The sequence below is a fragment of the Carya illinoinensis genome, chromosome 11 (assembly GCF_018687715.1).
Source record: "Carya illinoinensis cultivar Pawnee chromosome 11, C.illinoinensisPawnee_v1, whole genome shotgun sequence".
Classification (NCBI taxonomy): domain Eukaryota; kingdom Viridiplantae; phylum Streptophyta; class Magnoliopsida; order Fagales; family Juglandaceae; genus Carya; species Carya illinoinensis.
Genome location: NC_056762.1, coordinates 1,090,753 through 1,116,802, shown reverse-complemented (window position 1 = coordinate 1,116,802; position 26,050 = coordinate 1,090,753). Strand labels below are relative to the sequence as shown.

Sequence of the window (26,050 nt, the reverse complement as noted above, 5' to 3'; positions counted from 1 at the left end):
CGTGTAGACCGGGTTTATTAACACCAATGAACCGGTTTGTTCCCGTTCCGTCTCAGCCCTCATTCCCCTCGTTCAGAAATTTTTTCCTAAGTTCTGCACCTTCTCTCAAGCCCATCCATGTTCTCTCTCCCGAGACCCATCCCACCCCACCGAAGGCATCCCCTGTTCCGTCTCAGCCCTCATTCTCCTCGTTCAGAAATTTCCCCCCGAGCTCTGCACCTTCTCTCAAATCCATCCTTGTTCTCTCCCTCCCAAGACCCATCCCACCCCACCGAAGGCATCCCCCGAGCCCTCAAAGCCATCGAAACCTTATCTGCACCTTCTTTCAACCCCATGTTCTCTACCTCTCGAGACCCATCCCACCCCCCCGAAAGAAGCCGCCCGAAGCACCCCCCGAGCCCTCAAAGCCATCGAAAACCCATTTCTGCACCTTCTCTCAAACCCATCCCCGCTCTCTCCCTCCCGAGATCCATCCCACCCCCCGAAGCACTGAACCCTCAAAGCCATCGAAACCCATCTCTGTACCTTCTCTCAAACCCATTCCTCTTCTCTCCTTCTCTCTCTCAACTCCCAAACCCTCTGCACATCCCAACCCCAACCCCTTTGTCTCACTCCCGTTGAAAAGGGTACATCATTCTCTTGTTAGCTTCAGCGTCCGTTGGCTTTCCATTCTCGAGCAAAGATTTTATTTTTAATATTTGTAGCACAAGATTCTAATTCTGCATCTGGAGATAAAATCAGGAAGAACGAAGAATCAATCGAATCTTTGTTATTTTCTTCTTTGTTTTCTCGGCAACCAAACATAAGGCTACGGACTTTTGCATGCAGTAGATTTTGCTGTCGAGGAAGGAAGGTGCTTCACGGGCTGATTTTGAATTTGTGATGAAAAAATGAAACCGTATTGAATCAAAACGGTGCGTTTTGTTTGGTTTAAAAAAAAAAAAAAAAAAAAACCTGAAGCTGCCACGTTGTGAGTGCAATGTGTGCACTGTTACAGTGGCTTCTCCGTACAACGACTCATCTTAATATGTAGTCTGATGTATGCATTTCAGGAGTTTGTTCCCATAGGGCTGCAACTTGAGGATTGTTATTTTCCTCAAGACGGCTGCTACTGAAAATTATTTAACTCCAGCACCAACAACTTTTTGCTTAAATGATGCGAGTGGTTTGTTTGGCTTCACTGCAATGATTATAGGGCACTGAGTTGCTGCTTTTTCGCTCCTCACAGATTCACAAATACTTGCATCGGCTGATTTAGTTGCTGTTTTGACTTGCATCGGCTAATTGGTTGCTGCACAGGGGCTGCTGACTATACCTATACTGCTATTAGCCTATTACATAGAAAATTACCATTGACACGCTTGTTTGGATTCAAATATGAGATAGGATGGGTTTAAATGAAAGTTGAATAAAATATTATTAAAATATTATTTTTTAATATTATTATTATTTTGAGATTTGAAAAAGTTGAATTGTTTATTATATTTTGTGTGAGAATTTAGAAAAGTTGTAATGATGAGATGAGATAAAATACTTTGAATCCAAAGTTGAATTGAGATTTAAAAAAGCTAAATTGCATCTATCCTTTGTTTTCCTAGGGCTGAATCGTGGAATTGGTTTCATGTAGCCAATCTCAAATACGTGGGTTTGAGTTTTGTTAGGCTGACTTAAGTTTAAGAAAAATATGTTGGGCTGTGCACATCCCTGTGAAATATATGGACCTTTTTGTGCAACCTTCCTCTAAACAGAACAATTGCATGCACCTGACCCGTTAGCACATAAAAATCCAATTTCATTATTCTGTTTTTGACATCGGCCAATACAAAAATATACAATAGTTGCCATAGTCACTTGTATTATAGATGTAAATTTTTACCGTACCATCGTTGGCACCCTTTTCCCATGCGTCCTAAATCTTTTAGTTGTCTCATTTCATTCCAGAACGCCTCTTGAATGCTATGAATTCCAGAGGCTTCGCACATATTGTTCTGCCTAATCTTGCTTACTAAAGTACCAGAAAAAGGCAAACAAGCTAAGATAGAAAAAAGGCCGTATAAACGTAAGAGTTTCTTAATCTATTATACTAATATCACTTACGTTGCTTTGGGTAACACTAAGTTCTTTACAGTTTTCTTTGATTGCTTCCATAAACCCTTAAAGCAAAGGAGACGACAATAGAAATATCTGAATCACTCGAGAAACTATTGCTTCCCCCTGTTTTCATTGCATTCTACTGAAAGAAAACCAAGACAGAAGGGATGCCTACTGAGATATTTTATAAGACAGGCATGGACACTACGATATGACCTAGGAGGATTGATTAATTATGAGTTGAGGATCTGGTAGTGAGGGATGATCTCATATCAACAATGGCAGACTGCTCTGCGCCTAACTTGATGGCTTCTTTGCTTGCTCTTGTGAACCTTGCAACAGCACCCTTCACATAATCATGCGCTGCTTTTACAGTCATTTTGTTGGTCATTTCATTTGGGAAGCTGCTCAAGAAGTGATCCCCATTGAGAACAGCTGCTAGTTGAACTACCTCACTCTGAAACTCGGATAGCTCACTATCTTCCTTTGCTTCTGTTGTCCTCAAAGGTGCCACATCTGGCAGGGTCTCTGCAGCAAAACCGCATTACACTATTCTAAGGTCTTGTGGGTATAATTTATAAAAGATCATACATAAACTAAATATTAGTATGGGGCTGGAATAGTAGGATAGGTACCAGGGCAATCGGTTCTGGGAGAGGTTAATTCCCCAACAACCTGCTCAAATGTCCCAGCCCATGCATCCCTGTGAGTCAGGAAATTAGAGGAGAGGTTGAAGATCTTCTTTATGGTTGCAGGGATTGAAGAGTGCTCGAACTCGGAGTTTGGAGCAGGCCCTTTTGGGCCACTTATCACTGTGGAAAGAGATAGAGATCAGTACAATAATAGATGAAAGTGAGTGAAACAACAAACATTAAATTTGAGTTTGAAGCAAAACTCTCAAGTAATATGCACTAGGACTTCGGGTACCAACCAAACCACTCATAACCTCTAATCTCTGGCAGCATTCGAAAATCAATCATCACCTAGTCAAACTTGCTGACTTGAAACCCATAGCCACGCTCCTCAATCTATTTTCTCCCACTCAACCCATAGATACGTGTACAGAAGACACGTCACTAAGAAAATCAACCGCCACCTAATCCAACTTAATCTCAGCAACAACATAATGAGATTGTAACCTTACTAGCTACAGAAATAGTTAGCAACTATGATATAATTATGTAGTTACCAACCCATTCTATGCAACAAAAAGCATCTCTAACATCAGCACAAACATCTTTAACAGGACAAAAGAACTACACAAAAAAAACAAAAAAGAAGAAGAAGAAGAAGATAGAGAGAGAGAGAGAGAGAGAGAGGTTAAAATATGAACATTTTGAACTTACCAGTCCCTTTTTTAATCCAAGGAGAGACCATAATTGTGGGTACACGAACACCAAGCCTATCAAATTTGAAGAAGGAAGGAGCAGGCCCTGTGTTCCCATCTGGGTTAGGAACATTAACATAAGGAGTATGGACATGATCATAGAACCCACCATGTTCATCATAGGTAATGACCAAAAGGGTCTGATTCCACTGCGGGCTTGCTCTCAATGTCTCATAAACCTCCTTAACTAGTTTTTGCCCGTTAGCCACATCATGAGAAGGGTGATCGTCATTTGCAGGCATTCCATTTAGATCGAAATACCCAGGCTCGATTACGGTTAAGCTTGGAAGTTTACCTTTTAAAGCATCTTTCTTGAACTTTGAATCAAACTGGTGGAACTTGAATATGTACTTTAACTTCCTCAAATTTCTATAAAAGAGAGTTGTGGGTATGTTTCGGAAGTAGATCCCAAAGTTCATTCCATTCTCATGAAGAGAATCAAATATGGTTTTTTGTGGATACCCTAAAGCCAATTGCTTCTTAACGTGGGAGGTTGAACCATGAGAAGTAGCCGAGTACACAAACAGCCTATTGGGTTGAGTTGGGCCGGGGAGTGAAGAAAACCATCTATCAAAGACCGCAAATTCACGAACCAAAGTAGCGTAGACTGGCACGGCTTCAGGTCGGAAGCCTTTCATGACAGTTTCTGAGTGGTTTGGGAAAACAGACAGTGCTTGTTCCACAAAACCAGTCATGGAAGGAATGGAAGCAGAGCCAAATACCTGTTGCGTTACTGCCTCAAAGGAGTGTCCCGGATTCGGATCCACGAACTCAGAATCATCTGTGAAGCAAACGGACTCTGAGTTTGGGTTTTTGGTGGATACCGGGTTGCATTCTTTTCCTGTGACTCCATTGATTAATGGGTTAATGGCTTTTTTCATCCATCCAAGTATATGGTCAAAGGACCTATTCTCCATGACCAAAACAACAATAGTTTTGATGGGTTGTTGGGGTGGCGGGACTGCTGAGGCAAAATGGGCAGGTGGCAAAACCCATGATTGTGTGAGAAATAGACAGAAAATGCAGGCAAATGAAGGTGGACCTGGTAACCTGATTTTGGAACTTCCCATACTTACAGCTTGCTCACTGAAAGCCGAATGTTTTGGCTCGATGGGTTTGCTTTGTTTCGCTCCCTCTCTCTCTCTGGGCTCTGTGAGTAATGCCACAAAATAGCAGTTGGGAGGGATATCTAGTCTAATACACTATCACTGATATTTAGCAGAGAGGGAGAGAGTTACAGTAGTTGATTTGGGAGTACGGAGCAAGGAGAGGGGAAGAAGTTTCTGGTTTTCGTGCTGTTTCTGCTAAATGGTTCTTTTAGAAAAGGAAAGCAATAAAGGGAAAGTGAAAACGGTACCGATGTCTCTCGTGCTGCTAAACTTTTTCCAAAGTTGAGATCTACCCACTCTTATATTATATTCGCACTGTTGTTTGAGAGAATGTGGCTGATCTATGGTTTTGAGGACGTAAAAGAGACAAGGTCAAACAGCCCACCGCCTCTTTTGCAGCTTCAGTTAGCAGAATTGCGGTGAACATGGCGCACCACGACAAATCAAACTGTCGGATCATCAAGAGGATGGATCTATGACAGTTACAAATCGATTCAGTAATTTCCCAAAAATGGAGCCCAATAATAAAAATTTATATAATTTGTTTTGACATGTTAAACTAAAAAACATTGGTTCATACCATAGTTGGGCCTTAAAGTTCAACAATAAACCTACGCTTAATAGTATGCATAAGAGGCATATTTGACTGACGGACATTGTAAGGATCAGCTGGCCTTAATTTCCTTATCAATTAAAACAATAAGAAGTAAGAACAGGTTTTTTATGGAAAAAACTACTAGTGTTTACAAGACACGCCCATAACGAGATTTGGTTGAGATAACATCCCAATTAACAATTGAAAGACAGCATCTTTAATGCTGCTTTGACATCACTGTCAACCTCTGTCTCTCCACTATCATATTTCATATACCTCCTTTCAAGTGGCCTTCATCCCCACAACTTGTCAAAAAATTAAAAAGAAAAGAGGTCTTCATCCCCACAAATCCCACATAGAACCGCTGCCATTGGCTTACTTTTCTTTTCCTTTTGTTCGCATGCATGGATATGAATTACCATTGGTGCTAGTAAAATTTCTCATGCGCTTGAAGATGGTAGGTATATTTCAATTTTGGGGGTCGTTTATGAACGATAAAGTGATTCTTGAGTAGGACGAATGAGATCATATTGAGGGCAGGGCCATGTGAGGATTCAATTTCCGAATATCTATCATAAAAGAATAGGACGAATGACATCATATTGAAACGTTATTAACAAGGTAATTACGTTTCAAAAATAATTATGTTCACAGGTAAATCTTGTCATCAAATTGAGGTATAAATTGTAGCTGTTCCATTTCTTGCCCTTTCCTACGCCTTGATGCCCCATTCATCTCTCTCTCTCTCTCTCTCTAATCTGATCGTCCTTTGTCAGCATAAAGTGAGACATTTGTACCAAAAAATGTAAAAAAGGAATTAGAAAGATATTGCCACGTGGGTCAAACTCAAACAGGTGACAGTGCATCGTTCTGGAATTGTCGTTGAACACTGATGGGCTCAGACCAAACCCCTCTCCCCCGGTTGATGAAGAAGGTGCATCAGCGTCTTGTGGTTGCTCCATTCATGCCTCGCCAAAAGTACTTTCCGACTCCCAATTTTCCCTCAAATCCAATATATCAAAACCCTATTTTATTTTTTAAAAATTATCACACCTATCCCTCTAGCAAAAGATATCGTAACATCAGAGTTATTTCTCATCACTAATTTCTTGATGATGCAATCAATGTCTTGTTATTTTTATATTTCGAGTAATGTCTTGATACTTCCCACTTTGTACATTAAACACGTTGTTCGTTGGATAGGCAACGAAACTGTGTTCGGATCAAGAATTTAGGAAATCTTCAGAATTCTGGAAGGGGGCTTAAAGTTCATCGCAAAGTATTATGTTGGTTAAAACGATGATAATAATGGTACGAATAACTACTTATAAAGACATTTGTGACAATATGTAGTTTTGAATGCTCATCCAAAATAGTGGTGAAGATGAATGTGATAATAACAATAGTGTTAATGATGCGGAATGGATGATAATGACAGAGAGCAAAGAGATCCATCCTAATTTGTCTCTTAAAAGTCTTATAATTTTAGAAATACGAAACAAATTACAGATTTCACATGGATCATCATTTATTTTTCACACAATCTCCAGAGTCCACCAAGCTGAAAAACCTTGGTGGTGGACAAGAATACACAGGTAGAGAATCAGTCGTATCAATAGCCACTGCCCAAAAATTGATTGTACTTTGTATATAGGTGATACAATAACAGATATCAATCAGAAGACATGCCCTTCGGACCAATTTTGATTTGGAGTCTAATCTTTGGAAGCAAATCAATCATTCGCTTAAATACCACGTACTCTTATGATATTAGGTTGATCTTCTCAAGAATGCTAATACACCTAATCCAGCAACAAGGGCAGCTCCTGCTGCAACAGCGCTATATGCAGAGGCCCATGCATCTGCATTGGCATAATCCAAATCTCCTGAACCGGTAGCTCTCCTTCGACCATGTGCTCCTGAATAATCTAAATACAATTTCAATCCCTGCAAAGTTTGAATTTGCTTGAACGTCAAACTTTGTAGAGTTCTTATGAGAAAACAAAATTCCTTTGCTAAGAAAAAATGTCTCCATTGTGTTGGACAGTAAAATGCTACAACACTCCCCCAAAGGAAAAGAGTTCTGAATGCTTTTTTCCAAAAACCAATAAAGAAAAAAGGAAAGGCAAAGTTTTCGTGGGTATCCAAATTTTGAACATTCACAGTCCTCTCTAAACTCTACAAGATGATACCTCATTGAAAAATATCAAGGACAAATAGACAGATCAACCATACCTTCCAACCAGCTGACTTTGCATGGTCCACAGCGGCAGCCAGATCGTTATCTGATGCTAGTACAACTTTGTCATGGTCTTCATCTTCATACTACAGAATTTAGCTAATATCAGCTTATAATTGGGTGACAAGGAAAAACATAAAAAAAAAAAAAAATCCATCCAAATGAAGATGAAATACAATCATCATAAAATATACCAGAATTTGAGGTAGCCTGTTGGGATCAATGTCATCTCCCACCCTCTGAAGGATTGCAGCTATGAGATCTGCCAAACTGTGGGCAGCTGAACTCAAGCAACAATACAAATACCCAGTCAACCACCAAATATAAGTACAGTGCTATATTCGGATGCTGGGGGTGAACCCTGATCTAAATGACTCATCCAGATCATCTCCAAAACAACAAGCTTGATCCAATGTCCAAAAATAAATAAATAACAAGTTATCAACAAGCTTTTTCTATACTAGTATAGTGTTACCAGCGCAGCTTACTATCTTTACAATTAAAACAACATATATGGTAGTGAAACTGCTAAGTTCAGAATTCAGGGCCAAACAGAGAGCCACTTATTTAAACGAGTCACCTAGATGAACCGAATGGACAAAGGAATTGAACAATGGGCTAAATATGCGGCACGGCGGAAAATGGAATACCACAAACTAAAAATTAAAAAAGAATACCACAAATGATGGCCACTTGATGGATGCCTTAAGTGACAAGAGGAACAAGTAGCATACCGCAAGTAAACCTATGCATTCTTCCCTTCTTGTCTTGGATTTTATAAGCAAATGAATTTGGCAGGTTTGGTGAGGGAAAAGGAACTGATTTCCCAGCCTCCGTTCCTTCTGAAGCCAATTTAAAGGAACCTTCACTGAGACCTCACAATGTGTAAGTACAAAATGTGTAAGTACAAATTAATGGTCAAGTGACCAAGTCAGAATGATACTCTTGCAGTATCACCAATGCATATAAATAACCTTTGCGTATCTTCATCATCATGGTTGCTTAAGGCCATGGCAGAATCCCAGAACTTTTGCATCATAGTGTTTGTGGCTTCATTACTTATGCCAGTAGTACTTCCAGCCTGGTCAATAAAGGAAAAAACGAAGCTAGATTACCCTCCATAACAATTACATTTTGAAGGTCCTAGAAGAAGAAAAAGCATCATATGCTTCTTCAAAATGAAATCTCAATAGCAGAACTTTGGAATTTGTTCTGGCCAAGTAATTTCTGCAAGAGGTATTTACTTATATCTTCTGTATGGAAGAAGAATCGGAAAGAGAAAGCAAAGAAAATTACACTATTTTATAAATTTGTATCAACCCAAGGCTAAAATTAGATGGGCAGCGAAAGAACGGGCGGGTGAAGGTGACAAATCAGACAAAAACATAAACTTCCTGCTAATGCCATATTTATGCTAACGAGTGATCAAGAGAAGCCATATAACTTGCTACTTTAGTGAATAGCACGGCATGTCATCTTTTTTTTTGTTCTGTTGCTAATGTCCTACTGCCTCCATATTATAGTTTAGAATCATACGATTTTTAATGAACATGTAAAAACATAGTGATTTTAATAACATGTCTGCCACTTTATGTTAAAGCTGATGCAAATGTTTATAAACATCTTGTTTGCTAAGGTGAGGCAAATAAAGAAACTTGAAAAAGTGAAAATTTTTTGGAAACTTTCTTATATTATGTGACAATCCAAAAGGAAGCGCATCATATATTGTGGGACGGACAAGTATTTGGCTATTTCCCATTTCTCCACGAAGAAAATTATAAATCACAATGGATATTTTGGTTGAGTTGCTGAATAGGTTTATACTTCTGATCAACTGCAAAGCACTCAGAACTGGTGCACTCACTTGTTCTCACCCAACAGAACTGGTGCATTCAATCACCGAAGACTGTTCCAGCCTTAGGATAAACATGTACAGACATGATATGTCCATCTGCTTGGGCCTCCCAATCATTCTAAACAGTAGGACATACTGAAAAATTATAAGTTTTAATTCATAGGATAATATTGAAAACTACATTATTATTAAAGCAGTCAATTAAAACAAAAGGAACGAGAAAAAGTGAACTGATGTTTCCTCAACAAGACTTGCATTTTTTTCTAAGTTATATCAACAATCAAATAGAAACTACAACTAAGATACTGGTGCAACTTAAAATAGGTTATCTCTTTCAATATTCTGAAATGTGATTGGATGTGGTGGCATTTATCCTGTAAAATTCATGTGAGATTAAAATTAACTCTGTGGACAGAACATTATCAAGCATTATATAGTCCCAGATAGGTACAGAATTGACTTACCGTAGCTACAGCAGCATGAGTGATATGTATCACATCCACAACAGCAACCACAGCTCCATCTGTATCCAACAATCAGTACTTACCAGAAACAACAATGACTTGTTTACAACATTTGTGCTATTTAATAGTAGCGGTGGAATACCTCTATCTACTACAGGAAGATGCAAAAACTTCCCATCATGCATACTATGCAGTGCATCAACAATTGGTGTATCAACCGTAGCACATTCTGGATTCGGTGTCATGACCTATATATTGAATCAGAAGCATGCACATCAATAATTGATTTAGTTTCTTGTCTTAATTATACAAAAAAAAAAAAATTGAGGTGCCTCTTTGCAATAACTGATATTTCAAGGAAAGATGTCTACAGGAAGTTCTTTGTTGCTTCTTCTTCTTCTGTGAAAATAACCCAAACATGTTTCCCTAGATGGAAAAGGAAAATACCTTCTCCACTGAAGTGGACTCTGGAGGAAGATTTTGTGCTACTACTCGCATCAAGATATCCTTTGAACTGACAAGATTAAATTGCAGAAATTATGAACATACTAATGATAAAAAACAAAAGATGCATCACAACAGTTAATGGTTTTCTACGAGGAGAAACCCAGAGACCGTGCAAATGCAGTTGTGTCTTTTAGCTGTTAAACTCTGGCCCCGTTTAATGGCCCCACATCACATGGATCAAGAATTATCGGCTTTCACTGATGAGATGTGGCCCCTAAAAATTGTTTGCAAGGGTTCAAACCTTAGAGCTAGGGAGCATACCCCCAAGACAAGGCCCTCACCACTTGAGCCAACCCCTAGGGGTCGCATCACAACAGTTGAAGTTAACAACTCTTCTCTAAGAAATAGAAAAATGACGGGCAATGTGAAGTTTTTCTTTAGGTGTTGAGAGCTAATCAAGAGTTAAGTGCAGCTACCCATAACAGACTTACGTAAGTATTCCCCGCGGTTTGTTATCAATTGTCACAACTGCAAAGCTTAATCGAAGTTCAAGCATCTTCTTTGTTGCCGCTAAAACTGTTTCTGTCGGGGAAACTGTCACAACCCTGAAAGATGCCACTATTTGTTGAATAAAGTACTTTATTCTTTTTAATAGTTGTAAACAAAATAAGTTGTATAATACTGTCAACATATAGCATTATATTATACCACATAACAAATTATAAAAAAGAGATATTACCTACTTTGAATTCTCCGGAATGATTGTAGACAGAGAAGGACTAAACATCCGCTCCCGAAGTGTTTCAATGAAGGTATTGGGACCTGTACATCAATTGAAACAGCAGACAATTACATCTTTTACTGGAGACACCTAAACAAGTATTACAAAACCATAGAAAATAAGGTACTCTAAATAACTACACCGACCCGAAACTGATGTTCCCCAATGTTTTTCTACGCCCTCAACAGCAGCGGCAATAGCCTTACCCTTTTCAGCTGCCCTTTCCATACGTGCAATGGCATCATATAAACACTTTGCTATATCAAGTAAAGCAACAACCTCCCCCTTCTCCACTACTGGCAAATGTCTGAATCTTCCTGTACAGACACAGACATCAGACAGGTGTTCAGAGAGTAAGATTGTTTTTTATAAGAATTCAAAAAGCAAGATATCAGACAGTGTTTCTTATGAAAAAGTGAGAAAACTTGGAGGGTCTATAAAATTTCCATCAACCTTGCACCATCTTCTGAAGGGCTTCTACAGCAAGAGTGTCAGAAAGAACAAAAACCGGGTTTCTCGTCATAACTTTCGAAACATGTGTCTCCTCAAGGTTAACCTCACGGGCAATAACCCTAGTTGCTATATCCTTCAACCATAAAAAAGAATAGTTACATGAAACATATTACAGAACTGTTAAAATCCCAGTATATGCAGCATTTAAGCCAATGTTTTTGCTTTTGTTATTTTTTTGGGAATTTGGTCACAACGAATTCAAGTCTCACCTTGTCTGTAAGGATTCCACAAAGTAATGCGTTGGAGTCAGTTAGCAATAAAGCATCAACCCTACGAGCAGCCATCCGTCGGCAAGCCTCAAGAATAGTTGTATTTTCAGGAAGCGTTAGAGCTTTCGAGAGCCGCAGTCTTTTTACAGTGCGCTCTCCAGTTGGCCCCCTGTTCAAGATGCAAGTTGGCAAGGAACTTTCTTAGAGTATATTTTACGAAAAGTCGACTTGAGCTAGCCTATTAGCCTTCTTAGAACAGTTTGTAGGGTTGGTGCGTATAGCTACATATATATCAATTTGCTTCTGCTAATGCGACTGTAAACGTTTTCATAACATTTCAATGCTCTCATGACAGATGATAATCAAGCAAACGAACACACACTGATTCAGTAACAAATCAGATAACCAAAACAAAATTTTCTAACAAATTTGCCCATGAGACATCAAACGGCAGAATCTCTACAGAAATAATAATAATAACCATAATAAAAAACTGTAACATATAGCGGACTCGTACATACATAGAACGCGAAGATGAAACAGACTTTCGCGTATGATCAGGGCCTTCATTCTCCGAGTTTTTACTCTTGTTCATTAATGATATACTTCTCCTTGAAACACCGCCTTGGCTCGCCATCTTCAACGATATTAAAACAACTCAAGCTCCTCCACCTTCTATTTCAAATAAATAAATCACCATCAGTCTTGCGCAAAATGAAAAGAAACATGTGACAGCTCTGTTTCGTTGCTGAGAAAATTGAAAAGAAAACGAAATTTTTATTACAAAAAAAAAAAATATCATTTCCGGTCTTTTGGTTTTTTTTTTTTTTTCTTTGTACATAGCTTTTGAATGAAAATAGAGAATATATGGGAAAGAAAGAAAGAACGAGAACAGGAAATATGAGTTCCAAATCATATCGAGGCGGTTTCTTCCATTTCCACCTCTTTTCTTAGCAACCAATCGAGGCGCAAATTCAAAAAATTATAAATTTTCCGCAAAGCAAAAGCAAACTCACCGAAACTGGAATACTCGATTTCAAAGTCGGCGGTTTCAATGAAATTAGAGATCAGATGAATGACAGCTAAATCGCGGTGAAAGAAATTGAAAATCGCACGAGATGAAGGGCAGTCGAAGATGCTTTTGCCTCGGGGAGCGTGAGCGAGGTTTTCTTGGAAAAGTGAAATAAGCGCGGTCGGAAATGCTATCGGAAAATTAGGAATCTTCCGGAATGCACCGACCGCGCGCGCGAGAGAGGGAAAGAGGAATGGAGCCCCAATAAATGGGAGGAATCCTGGAAAATTCTAAACGACGGGAGAAGAGACCAATACAATTCGTGCACGTCAACGAAACCTTCAACGGAGCTCCAATTTCCCAGCATCTTTTGCGAATAGTGAATTGCTAGCTTTCGAATTATTAATTTACAATTTTAGCCTTTGGATAGGTTAAATATGTGAAAAATTTAAGAGAATTAAAAAAAATGAAGTGATTAAATTGTTTAATAACTCAAAAAAAAATCGAATTTATTCATCAAATGTAATTATGATTAAAATTAATCTAATAAATTAATTTATTAGATTAAAATTAAAAAAATTATTCTTATTTATAATTATGAAATAAGACAGTCAAAGTCAAAGAGAAAAAGTAATAAATAAATAAAATTAGTAAGACAGGAATTGAATAGTCATTTCACATGGAAATGAGTAAAGGCCGCTTAATTAAAAAGAGGAAAGAGTTGAGAAAAATATAAAACTTTATGGGGGATTGATTTGGTAACATAAGCCGGTTTCAAAGGAAACGCATTGAAAATGCAAGTCAATGTCGCCTCCACTTCGTAAAATCACTTTTAGAGAGAGAGAGATAGAGAGAGAGTCAATGGGTCAGGGCTGTACAGGTGTGGGTATACAGTAATCCCGGGTCCCACGCTGAGTCACCACCAATGCACAATGAAAATGCTCAAGTATTTTTGGAGAACGAAAAATAGTGCTGTAAATTGTAATATTCCACGCGAATGGTCAAAATGTAATCCACGTGCGCTAACTAAGATCTTGTGCTAACGACAAAGTGTCCTTAGATCTTTGTACAACACTTTGCGGAGGAGATTTAAAGTACTAATTTGGGTAGTGAAGTAATTTTATCATTATTTTTTATTATTTTATATTAATATTCATTAATATTTAATACTTTTTTATTATATTTTCAATTTCACTATCTAAAGTACAACTATCTCCCAAAACATATACAAATATTTGTCAAAATTATTATTATGCTTAATTTTATTAATGATGATGATAATATGTTAATTAATTCATAGAGATAAGTCAAAGAGCAAACCCAAATGCAAATATATGTATATGTATATATATATATATATATATATATGGGATAAGCTGATTAATCATAGTCCTAGTCTGATGAGATAAATAGTTTATCTCATACTCAATTATTGATACTTATTTAAGCTAACTCAACTAAAGAGTTGTCTACCACTTCCAAATGCCCACGTGTTTGAAAGTATATGATACATAATCGTATACTATATATGTAATACGTAATATTAGTTACCCTACGATGTCAAGAATACACCCTCCATATAGTTATTTGATAAGATTAGATTTGTAACAAAACTTTTAAACTAAATTATCTTACAAATCAAATTGTCAACTACGTTGAAGGTATATCCTCCATTCCGACTTAAAATTATCCTTTGCATATAACATTATGCCTCTTACAAATATTAACGAACCTTCATGACCATTTTTAAAAGGGAATGATCTATATAGTTTTAGGGTATATAAGTTCGTGTATTTTCTTTTTAAAAAATTTGACAAATCTTGAACCCACATTAAAAAAAATCCACTTTGTAACGGTGAGTCCCATTTTTTCAAAATGGAATATACAAAACTTGTACATTATAAGACTGTATCTAACATTACTCCATTCTAAATCCTACCAACTTCTTCATTATGTGTTTCGTTTCATAGCTTGTTCTCCAAAACATCTAACAATATGCTAGGTGTGCCATTGTCTTTAATTGGTTAAGTAGTTAGTAGATAATTTCTCACAATTGTTCCCAAGTTTACCCGGTCAGTCCAAAATTGTGTTGATGCTAATTTATTTGAAGAATAGACACAAGTAGAGACTAACATGGCGCAGTAGATAATTATATTAATATATATATTAATGATAAAGGTGATTCAAGATATAGCATATAGGACTTATATCGATTTAAGATATATATATATATATATATATATAATATATGTAAATCGAATGGTGGGTAGAGGAGGAAGAGGTGGAGTAAGCAATCATAAGATTGACAGAATCCTCCTCACAAGGGTGGCCTAGCTATAGAATCAATGCCACTATCTTTGAAAATGGTCACTCATATGATCTGGTGGCCGGCGCATGTAGCGCACATGCCAGACAGGTTGCAATTTGGGTGATGTTGGTTGAGATAGAGGAAGCTGAAGATCTTCAAGATCATGCATGTTGAGGTGATGTCTGGTGGTTAAAGAAGTCCCAAATTGGCACATCTTTTTGAGAAAACCATTATAAGGAGGAGATAGAAAAAGGGAAAATGAATAGACAATAGAAAAGGATGAGAAAGAGCACCAAGGGATCAGCTTCGACACTGCAAGTTTGCCAAAATAATAATAATAATAATAATAATAATAATATTTGCGGTTAAATTTATTTTTGGTGATTGAAATTTAGATGCAAAAATTGATTTTTACTGTAGCAGATTTTTCTTTTTGGCGAAAGAGGAAAAACACCACAAATTTGACTTTTTGTAGTGACTTTTTGTCGCTACAACAAAACTTGGTGGGAATGGGATGGAAATCATGAATTTTGTGGTGAGAAAATTTTCGTCAAAACTTATTGCAACCATTTTTAACATTTTAAGGCAACACTTGACACCGCTAAAACTTTTTCGTGCAAAAGTACATTTTGCGGCAACAAATAATCTCTGCAAAAAGTTACGATTTCAAAATTTCGCCTTCTATTTCTTTTCCCCCCATCTCAATAGTTTATGTTTTCTCCATTCATGCGTCTCTCTCTCTCTCTCTCTCTCTCTCTCTCATTTGATATTATTTTGATTTGAGTTTTATAATATTTAAGATATTTACCTTATCTTATTTCAATATAATTTATCTATAAATAAAGATATATGCCTTTTATTCAATAACAATTGGGAAATCAAAGATATAGCCCTCAAAGTCTATCTCCCTCATTTTCTCATCTCCATCTTCTTTTCTATTATATTTTATTTTCTAACTTGGTATCAGAGCCATTGGCTAATATTAGGCTCAATTATATGAAATATTTATTCTTCTGCTAACTTTACCTCTCACAAAATTTTTATCTCCGTTCAATTATGTATCATCTCAAATCAATGTATTCGGATTATCTTTATTAGCTGTGAGACATTTTTTATTGAGTTTTGATCTGTTGTGAGCATTGTTTGAATCCTCATATCCAATTTTGGCCTTTTGATTTTGGTCCAATAGTTGACCAAGGCTATATAATCCATTGTTGGCTACAACTCCAAATTTGATATTCTAGCTGCCAGCCATTTCATCACCAACATCATCATCTCATCGGCGATCAATTAATGAATATGATGCCTATTTTCAAATTTCAAACTCAATATTCTAAAGTTTTCCACCTTGAGTTTGAGAAGGGATATTCAAGATAATATCAAATCAATAATTTGATATGATATTATCTTGATTTGATTTTCATAATATTTAAAAATATTTATTTATCTTATCTTAATGTAATTTTTCTATAAATAGGAATGTATATATTTCTTGTATTCAATAACAATTAAGAAAATAAAGATATAGCCATCAAAGTCTATTTCCCTCCTCTCTTGATTTTCATCTTCTTTTATATTATATTTTATTTTCTATCAATTGAGGAGGGTGAATCGAAGGGACTTCAATTAGGGGTGAGTTCGGTCCGGTCCGATTCGGACCAGTCCGGGGAGGTTTTGTAGATCGGACCAGACCTATTCGGTCCAGGGTTTTTCCACCCTGGATTAGATCGAACTCCCTCAGGACCGGTTCGGTTCCGTCTGGTCCGGTCGGTTCATTTGGTCTATGGTTGATTTTTTTTTTAAATTTTTATCTAATGACATTTTGTTTAATACTTATGTAATTATATTGTGATATATTTAATATATATACATATAGTATACTATTATATATATATATTAGTAATACGCTAATACTATTAGTCTATTAGTAATAATACTATAACTAATAACTATATGTAATAATTGTAATAGTGATAACTATATATGTAACTATATGTAATACTAATAACTAATATTATTAGTCTATTAGTACTAATAACTATACTAGTACTAATACTATAACTAATAACTATATGTAATGATAGTAATACTATATGTAATATTATATTAAATAATAGTAATACTCTTATTACTAATACTCTATGTAGTTATAGTGATTTAATGCTAACATATTACATATTATGCTAACTATACTAATACTATTATAAATTTACAAATATATGATATACTATAATTTATACTATAACTTTTATAATATGTTAATACATTAATACATTAATATATATATTAATACTATATATATTTTTTTGATCAGTTATACTAGTACTATATATTATAGTTAATAGTTATATATTAAAGACTATAGTAATACATTGATACTAAATATATATAGTTTTAGACTTATAATGATTTAGTTAATATGAATTTATGATTAATATAACTATATAATTGTATTAGTATTAGACTATTAGTAATTCAATTTGGCTATATTATATTAGTAATATTAGTTATGTTGAATCAGTTGGTTAGTATAACTATATTCTACATTATCAGTATTAATATAAATATTAGTATTAGTTATAACTATATAGCATATATTAGAAATTTAGAATTGAGTCTTAGACTATATAATAGACTAATAGTATTAGTACAACTATATAGTGATTTAGTATATTAGTACAACTAATAGATTGATACTATTAGTACAACTAATAGTATTAGTACAACTATATAAGTATATTGTATAGCTATATATTAGTTTTAATTATAGTGATTAGTATAACTATATAATAGTAGACTATTAGTATAACTATATATTAGTATTAGTTATCCTGTTATGGTAATTTAGTATATTATAATTTATATATTATATTTATACTATAACTCTTATAATATATTAATATATACTAGAACTATATATTATAGTTATATATTAAATAATATAATAATACATTCATACTAAATATATATAGTTATATTTCTAGTGATTTAGTTATTAACTTATTATGATTAGTATAACTATATAATATAATATTATATTAGTATTAATAGTAGACTATTAGTATAGGTCACTATAGCTATTGTTGAAGTATTAGTTATAGTGATTTAGTATAACTATATTAGTATAAGTATAACTATAGTCTACTATTAATATTTTTTTATACCATATATAATTATATAATTAATTATATACAACTATTATATAAATAATTATTTTTTTTATTTTTTTATTTTCTATTCGGTTCGGTCTGGGGTGAAAATTCCCCGGACCGGGACCGGACCGAACCCTTTCGGTCCCTTAGAAATTGGACCGGACCGGACTAATTCCAATTCGGTCTGGTCTAGTCTGGTCCAAATAGTACCGATCCGGTTAATTTATCCGGTCCGGGCCATCCGATTCTCAGCCCTAACTTCAATCATGAAGAGAGAAAAAAACTGCAGAGAGAACTCAAAAAATAACAACGATATTTTCCTGCTACGCATTCATGTTATTGCAAATTTATCAATATTATTAATTGAGTGCGTGCAAGTTCGTTGATGTTAGTTTTTTTCAAACAACACCGATCATATGCAATTCACGTGCATTATTACTATGCATATTTTTTAAAAAGTCACGAAAGAAAGCTCATGAGATATCGATGCGAAACCCAACAACTGGGGCGCCTTGTAGATGCATTTCTTTAGTGGAAAGAAACAATACAGAATTAAGAGGCCTTTGTGGAAGAATCTTCTTGCCATTTGCAGGAATGATCAAAAGCTCGCAACCTTAAGTAATGGTACTTGCGTTTGATGCAAGATGTGTATAAAGCGATAGATTCTCATATTAGTTTTAGAAGCTACATATATATATGATTGCAATGCTTAAGGAGAATAAAGATGAAAAAGGACAATGGATCAAAAGTTTATGATACATTACTTGATCGAAAAGATATCTTTGGATCCCCAGCTTTTCTAGCTAGCTTCATCAAAATTTCCTCTCATGATCTCTAATTGATGTATTGTCTGAACTGACATAGGTGATTAAAAAGACCCATGATCACCTCTCTAGCCAATTACAATTGTTTGTGCTTTGGCCAAGCAAAGAAGAAGCACATAAATTAATTATCTAGCTAGAGGAGGCCAACCATATAGATAAATGAATAATTAAAGAGGGACATACATGCAGAAAAACGTAAAGCAATTCAATTTAAAGTACTGATGCGGAATCAAACTTTTCTTCAACAAACGTTCTATAAAATTCCCAAGCTTTGTTGGTTGGACTCTATTCAATTAATGATCACAGTCTGCAATTAAATTTCAAAGCCAAAGCCAAAGCCGGAGACAAAGGCAGCTAGCAATGTTGGACTGGGCACCCATTTTAATTGGGTTACTGCTGTTCATTCTGCTATCCCCAGGACTCCTATTCCAGCTCCCCGGGAACACCCACCACATCGAATTTGGCAGTTTCGCCACCAATGTCAAGGCCGTACTTGTCCACACCCTCCTTTTCTTTTGCATCTACACTATCCTCATTTCGGCACTTGGCATTCACATCTACACTGGCTAGCTCACGATTTCTTCTTTGTGTGATTGTAGCTGCTTCATGCCTTCATCTGATCTTTGTATATCTTCATGATGTTCGTTGTAATTTTGGCCTCTTTTGATTTTCTTTGATTCAAATACCTTGTTTTACTGGTTCTTTAATTGCGATGGCGTGGTTGGTTTGTAGTTTTTCCTTATTGATAACCGTGTAACCCAAAAAAGAAAGTGATACAATTGTTCTATATATAATATTTTTTACAATCTAAATTACTTTGATCATCATCTGCGAACATTTTGTTTCTGGATAATTCAAATTATCAGAGTACTATAGCATTAATAGTTGCATTGGAAGATCACGTCTGATACATTTGTAGTCGTACACAGTTTGGAAAATACCTTTCTGCAACAGTTGGCATGTCTGCCATCTGAAAGATGCCTATTTTTCATATATATCATAATTAATTATCAGTTAGCATATTGGATGTAATCCCATGATCAACGTTTACATGGGCAAACCAAGTAAAAACCAGAGAGAAGCTTAACCAGATCAGTGAAAATTAATCAGAAGCAGGCGCAAAAGCAGACAACCCCAGATGAAGCACAAACTGTCCCATCTTTGATCAGTACAAGAGAATCGAGGCCGTTGAAAGCACGAAAACAATATGCTTTGTTACGAGAAGCCAGCTCAGATCAACGCACTTGTCATTTGTTAATTTCCCAAGTAGAGAGCCGGCCCCACCGCTCTTTCTCAGATCTTACGCAGTACCTTAATACTCCCAAGATTTGTGCACTACCCTTTTGTAACTCGGGCTTCGTGTTTCGCTGTCTCTGTATCTCTCTCGTTCTCTCCCTGAAAGCCTCTGTTTTTAGTGTGCAAAGTGTGATATGGCGGACTGGGGGCCAGTGATAATAGCAGTGGTGCTGTTCGTGCTGCTTAGTCCGGGGCTGTTGTTTCAGATACCAGCGGGAGGGAGGTTGATCGAATTTGGGAACATGCAGACAAGCGGTGCTTCTATCTTGGTCCATGCCATCATTTACTTCGGCCTCATCACCATCTTCCTAATTGTCATTGGTGTCCACATCTACACCGGCTAAACCTACACTCATTTTTTCTGGTTTGTTTTGTCATGGATGATCGGTTGCTTAACATCCAATATCTTTCTTTTCTAGAAAATAAAATAAACAAGATCTTGTTTATTTTCTTTTCTTTTTTCTTTATCGTGCGTGTGTTTGGAATCTGGATCGATGGTTTGATGCTTTGTAATTTAGAGACATGATGAGGCTTTGGCAGTACTGTTAGAAAATGCCGTTCCTTACTTAGATTTGCTTCTATCGATGATTGTGGTCTTGTACTTATTCAAACAAAATATGGCATATATGATTGCGTGAGAATTTTTGGAATAAATTTTATAGTACTGGTGTTGAAAAAGCTCTGAATATGTATGTAGCTCAGTCGCTTATTTGTAAAAGAGTTATGTTACTTATAGTTATTTTTATGTATTTTTTGTGTATTGATATAATTAGTTAAAACAGTTATTTTATATTAAAAAAATAACGCAATCATATTAATAGAATGCGTAAAAAATATGTAAAAGTGATTGTACATAAAATTTTTGTTTGTAAAAGTTGCTTTATTTTTTTACCAAATGTTTGCACAACTTAGACTTATACCTAGTTAGCATTTCTCTTTAAAAAAATAGAGGTTTTGATTTTTGATAAGAAATTGTAAGATTTAGGCTGTGTTTGAATATTGAAGTGATTTTAGATGATCTGAATTCATATATGAATAGTAATATTTTGTGGATCTTATTGAGATATATTGAATGTGAACAAGTTGAAATATGTGTTTGGATTTATGAAATAGGTTGAGATGTGGGTTTAACTTTTTATAAGAAGTTGAAAAAAAAATGGATCCTATTAATAATTGGTTTGAGATGGATTGAGGTAATCTTAATATCCAAACATAGTCTTTCCATTACAACTTTTCTAAATTTTCATATTTGGATAGTGAAAGTATTTTATTTTATCTCATCTCAACTTATCATTATAATTTTTTTAAATTTTCACACAAAATATAATAAACAATTCAATTTTTTTCAAATCTAAAAACAAGAATAATATTAAAAAGTAATATTTTAATAATATTTTATTTAATTTTCAACTTTTATTTAAAACCATTTCATCTCATAGCTCAATATCCAAACTGCACCTAAGTTTTGAAAAGAAAAGAATGAGACCAATAGAGAGTAGAGCGGAGAGAGAACAGTGTACATTGTATTATTTTGCTAAAATTGCTAGCTATCTTCTTAAATTTTAGAGTTTAGAATGAAAGTCGTATAGAATTACATGTTATATTTGTATGTAGATTTTATTGAATATTACTTTTGGTTGATAATTCAAAAACATAATATATAATAAATATTATGAACAACATTTGTATTTAGATCTTAATCTTCCTATGGGCATTTCAAAGTACTGTGTGTAGACAAGGAATTTTTCTTTAGTGAGAGAAACTCTCCATTCTCTCTAGGAAACAAGCCCAAGGAACCGTTAGAGGGAGGTGGGAGCCTCGGCTCCTCCTCCCTCCCCTCTCTCTTTTTCGGTTAGCTTTAGGGTGACTTTTTATGGGTTGTTTGGCTTTTTAGATTGTTAATAAAAGCTGTTGGCCGTGACTTTGATGGGATGAATGACCATTACCAGGCCTGGTTCCCGAGTCTTTAACCATAATAAATCACGCAGTTTGGGTAGAGAGAATTTACACGAAGGTGGTCGAGGATCTTGACTTCGTATGGCCATGGTTTTGGGTGGTTTGAAAACCATGATCCTGTCCAGTGTCTTTGACCATTTTGGCTAGGAGGCGTTAGCTCTCAGATGTATAAAATGAAGATATGCATGTTGGAGAGTTGCATGTGGGGATGAGTTGATGGTTTGGGGTTAGTTCGCTTGAAAGAATGGTCTGTTAAGGGGACGGTTTTGGAGAATTTACGACGGGAGCGGGGTCAACGTGGCTTGCTCTCGGGTGAAGATTTATATGCGGGTTTGGGATGCATTCCGCCGAGGTTAAGGGACTCTGTTTCATCCATGAAAAATAAAGGAGGTTTTCGGTTTGTATGCTATCGTGCATGGGAGAATAAGGCGTCTTTCGGGGGTGGAGCCTAGCCATGGCTCATGGTGGATATTCTCTTGGATGGTGGTCGGGGAAGGGGTGACAGGGACGGTGCAGTCAGTTTTCTTTTAGTTTTTCGGTTTCCTGTCTTGTTCATTTTTTATAGTCTAGACATAGTTTGCTATGGGTTAGCTTTTCTTTCCGTTTGGTTTCTTCCAATTTGTAATAAGGGTATGAAGGCGGTGAGGCATTCCAGTTTAGTATGTTTAGTTTTTGGTTTCTGTTTCTCAGTGCTTAACCTAGTATGCTTAGTTTTGGGTGTATCAGTTTAGTCTGGAAATAAGGGCTTTCGATGGCTGTGTTAAGGAGTTGAGTTCTGCGGTGGCAGCCAAGAAATTATGGCCATGAGTTTTCCGGTGGCAATAGTTCTTTCTTGAGGCATCCGTTGCACCCTGAGGATGGCTCGCCTTCCACTCTGTCATGTACGCCGCATGCTTGCTGTGTCGAGTCAATTGCAAGACGAGGCAGGAGGTAGAGTGGGCTGGGGCAATACTCTGTCAGTTGCTCTGTAATGTACGGGTAGCAGGGATAGTGGGGGACAAAGTGGGGAGCATAGTATTTTTTTTTTTTTTTTTGTTTTCTCTTTTGTTATGAGAATAACTTGAAATAGGTAATTCCCTTTCCTCTTTTGGAGGAGAACTATAGTGAGTCTTTATCTTTCTTTGGAGGATGATGGTGGAAAATCTCCATTCTTCTTTGGAGGGTAGGGGTGAAATGATTTGTTTTCTCATAGACAAGTCGAGATGGACACTTCTGTTTTTACAAAGTCTAGCATCTCAGAAAAGCTGTGTCATTAGAGAGTTTTAGAAGTTTTTTAGACGGTGTCTGACACAAGGAAAGTTGTGTGCGGGGAGTTTATAACTGATGAGTATTTGGCTTGTAATCGGAATTTGTATTCGGATTTATTGGTCATAGTTGTAACTTCCTTTATTCATAAATTGAATTGAAGTTTATTTAAAAAAAAAAAAAAAAACAAATCTTCCTATAAGCTAAAATAATTTGAATAAAAACTCTAGAAAATCTTTGTAGTCTTTGGATTTTTGTAATTTATTTTCCCTAAGTGTGTTTCTTTTGGTTTAATGATGTGAAGTTACATGAACTTTTTCAACAACATAGCGTAAAATTGCACACAAGAAAATCTCAAAAACAACATCGTGCGAAATTGCTCATTTTTCTTTTCTTGATCTCACAGAGATTTTTGTTTTCATTGAAAAGTTTTTTAAATTGGTAAGAGTTTATTTTTGTTTGAGTTTTGGGCTTTTGAACCGCCTGTGATTGACCTATGATCTCAAAAGAGGGGTGATACAATGACAAAAGATTTATATAAAACTAATTATACAAACTGACGTAATTTTATGTATTAATATATTATATTTACTTTATATATAATAAAAATAATTTTATACTCTAACGAATCACATCAAGATATATCAATTTATAAGATTACTTTTATGTAATTTTTTTCATATTTTTCACCTAAAAAAAGTTATATAATGGCCTTGTAATTAAGGATTTAATTGGCTTTGCCAAACATGTACAAAGATATGATTTTGGGAATTTAGGGTGTAAAGGTCATGAATGAGTTCAAATTGCTAGGAACAATATTAATTATATGGATCAACACCCATTGATTAATCAAGTGCCTCGTCATGAGCCAAGGTTTCCCGAGCCTATTCGCAGGCACACCTCTACTATCGATCTCTACTATATATAGTTATTAATTAATCATGTCCTTAGGAATTAGCTCACCCAAATTTATAAATTTGATAGTCCATGAATGATCTTCGAGCAATTCTGTTTCTTTCTTGGTACACATGATGCTTGATTTCACAATTCAAGCATAAAAAGACCCTGAACATGATATATGTTAATAGTTCGGGCACTTAAAATTAGTAGGAGTTCATGAGTAATAACAAAACCACTAGGTTTATATATATATATATATATATATGTTGAACATCAACACCAAATTAAACAAACTCTATACAAATCGTAGCAGTTTTTTTTTTCTTTTCTTTTTCTAAAGTTACAAATCGTACCAGTGTGTCACATATATAGAATTGTTAAGGACGTATGTCACACCACCCACTGCATGAATGACCTGCAACAGAGGAGATGGCGGCATTGTGTGCCTAGTGGGAGTCCAGTGCCTAGTTAGAGAGAAGTTATTTCAATATAAGTATATGAATAAATGCCAAATACGTTACATTTATGTGTTATTTATAGGAGCATGATGGTGATGCTAATGACTGACATCTTGGATAACCCTCGAATAAATTGGTAGGATGACCTTCCTAATCAAACGAAGGCGTTATCTGTTCACTACATTATCCTCCACGCACCCGTATGTTGAATCTTTGGACTTGCAGACTAATCCCAATTCTTGAAACCTCATACTTGGGCTCTCCAACAGATGGGCTTATCCATCCAAGGTCCTAATTATCTCTTCCAAGAATAATTATGGTTTTGAGCTTATTAACATCATGATCGGGCTGCTACTTCTAGTGTGCGATCGAGGCTAAAGGTCCGATTGAGAGTCTGAGACATTAAAATTGAGATGAGCTTATAACAATAGTACTCTCCAATTGAGATGTTGATCAAATACATGAGCTTAAATATTATGCGTGAGGCTAAAAGTTGTATATGAGAAGGAGGCTTCTAACTCTAGACTACATATCATGCTCCAATTGAGGCATACCACTCATTCTCTTCACTTCCCTGCCCCTTTTCATTTTCTTCCTTTTTTCCAAGTTATTTTTTTCTTACGAGCTCGTTTGGATGCTAATCAAGGGGATGTGTGGGGAATGAGATGAGATGTTTAGTAGTGAAATAATTTTTGAATAGTAATGAAATAGTTTGAGTTAAGATTTTATTGGATTTTGGAAAAGGAGAGACAAAAATTGAATAAATTTTTTTATAAAATTAAAATATTGTTAAAATATAATTTTTTAATATAATTTTTTTTTTTTTGGATATGAAAATGTTGATTTTTGTTTTGTTTGAAAGTTTGGAAAAATTGTCATAATTAGGTAACAATTAAATGAAAATGTTGAAAATTTAAAATTAAAAAGTATTTGTGTTTGAGTGATGTTTAGAAAGAAAATTATGAGAAATTTTGAAATGAGATGAGTTATGTTTTCCCAACCACCCTTAAGAATATTTCATAATATTTATCAATAGTAATGAAAAAGTAATGAATAGTTTATGAATATCAACCTAAGTAAAGCAGGTGGACAGCCAAAGCAAAAGCACTTGGCCACATCTCAGCTATAGAAGATTCAGTAAATATTCCTTGATTTGCAGTTTGTAAGTAGTGGAGCACTGATGTAACTGATTAATATTCCTTATCTTTA

At 35.5% G+C, this 26,050-nt stretch overlaps 3 protein-coding genes across 6 annotated transcripts; 1 reads left to right on the top strand and 2 right to left on the bottom strand.

Annotated features, from left to right (window-relative positions):
* Positions 1-2,054: 2,054 nt before the first annotated feature.
* On the bottom strand, positions 2,055-4,961 carry LOC122280807 (non-specific phospholipase C6). Its single transcript, XM_043091845.1, has 3 exons — positions 3,438-4,961; positions 2,727-2,903; positions 2,055-2,619 (listed from the first exon to the last, which is right to left on the bottom strand). The coding sequence occupies exons 1-3, from the start codon at positions 4,546-4,548 to the stop codon at positions 2,321-2,323; spliced, it is 1,587 nt and encodes a 528-aa protein (XP_042947779.1). The 5' UTR covers positions 4,549-4,961; the 3' UTR covers positions 2,055-2,320.
* Positions 4,962-6,632: 1,671 nt separating this feature from the next.
* Positions 6,633-13,010, bottom strand: LOC122280806 (CBS domain-containing protein CBSCBSPB5-like). 4 transcript variants are annotated; one of them, XM_043091843.1, is made up of 15 exons: positions 12,707-13,010; positions 12,212-12,365; positions 11,691-11,859; positions 11,422-11,554; positions 11,175-11,285; positions 10,931-11,009; positions 10,679-10,792; positions 10,188-10,254; positions 9,883-9,988; positions 9,741-9,799; positions 8,396-8,502; positions 8,156-8,289; positions 7,616-7,701; positions 7,418-7,507; positions 6,633-7,129 (listed from the first exon to the last, which is right to left on the bottom strand). In XM_043091843.1, exons 2-15 carry the CDS (start codon positions 12,325-12,327, stop codon positions 6,953-6,955), a joined length of 1,548 nt encoding a protein of 515 aa, XP_042947777.1. In that variant the 5' UTR covers positions 12,328-12,365; positions 12,707-13,010; the 3' UTR covers positions 6,633-6,952. The 4 variants fall into 4 exon arrangements, with proteins under 4 accessions (XP_042947777.1, XP_042947774.1, XP_042947775.1 ...); XM_043091840.1 differs by having other exon boundaries at positions 11,115-11,285; positions 12,707-13,009; XM_043091841.1 differs by having other exon boundaries at positions 11,115-11,285; positions 12,212-12,362; positions 12,707-13,009.
* Positions 13,011-19,552: 6,542 nt separating this feature from the next.
* Positions 19,553-20,968, top strand: LOC122280825. Its single transcript, XM_043091871.1, has one exon. The coding sequence runs from the start codon at positions 20,417-20,419 to the stop codon at positions 20,624-20,626; it is 210 nt and encodes a 69-aa protein (XP_042947805.1). The 5' UTR covers positions 19,553-20,416; the 3' UTR covers positions 20,627-20,968.
* Positions 20,969-26,050: the final 5,082 nt, after the last annotated feature.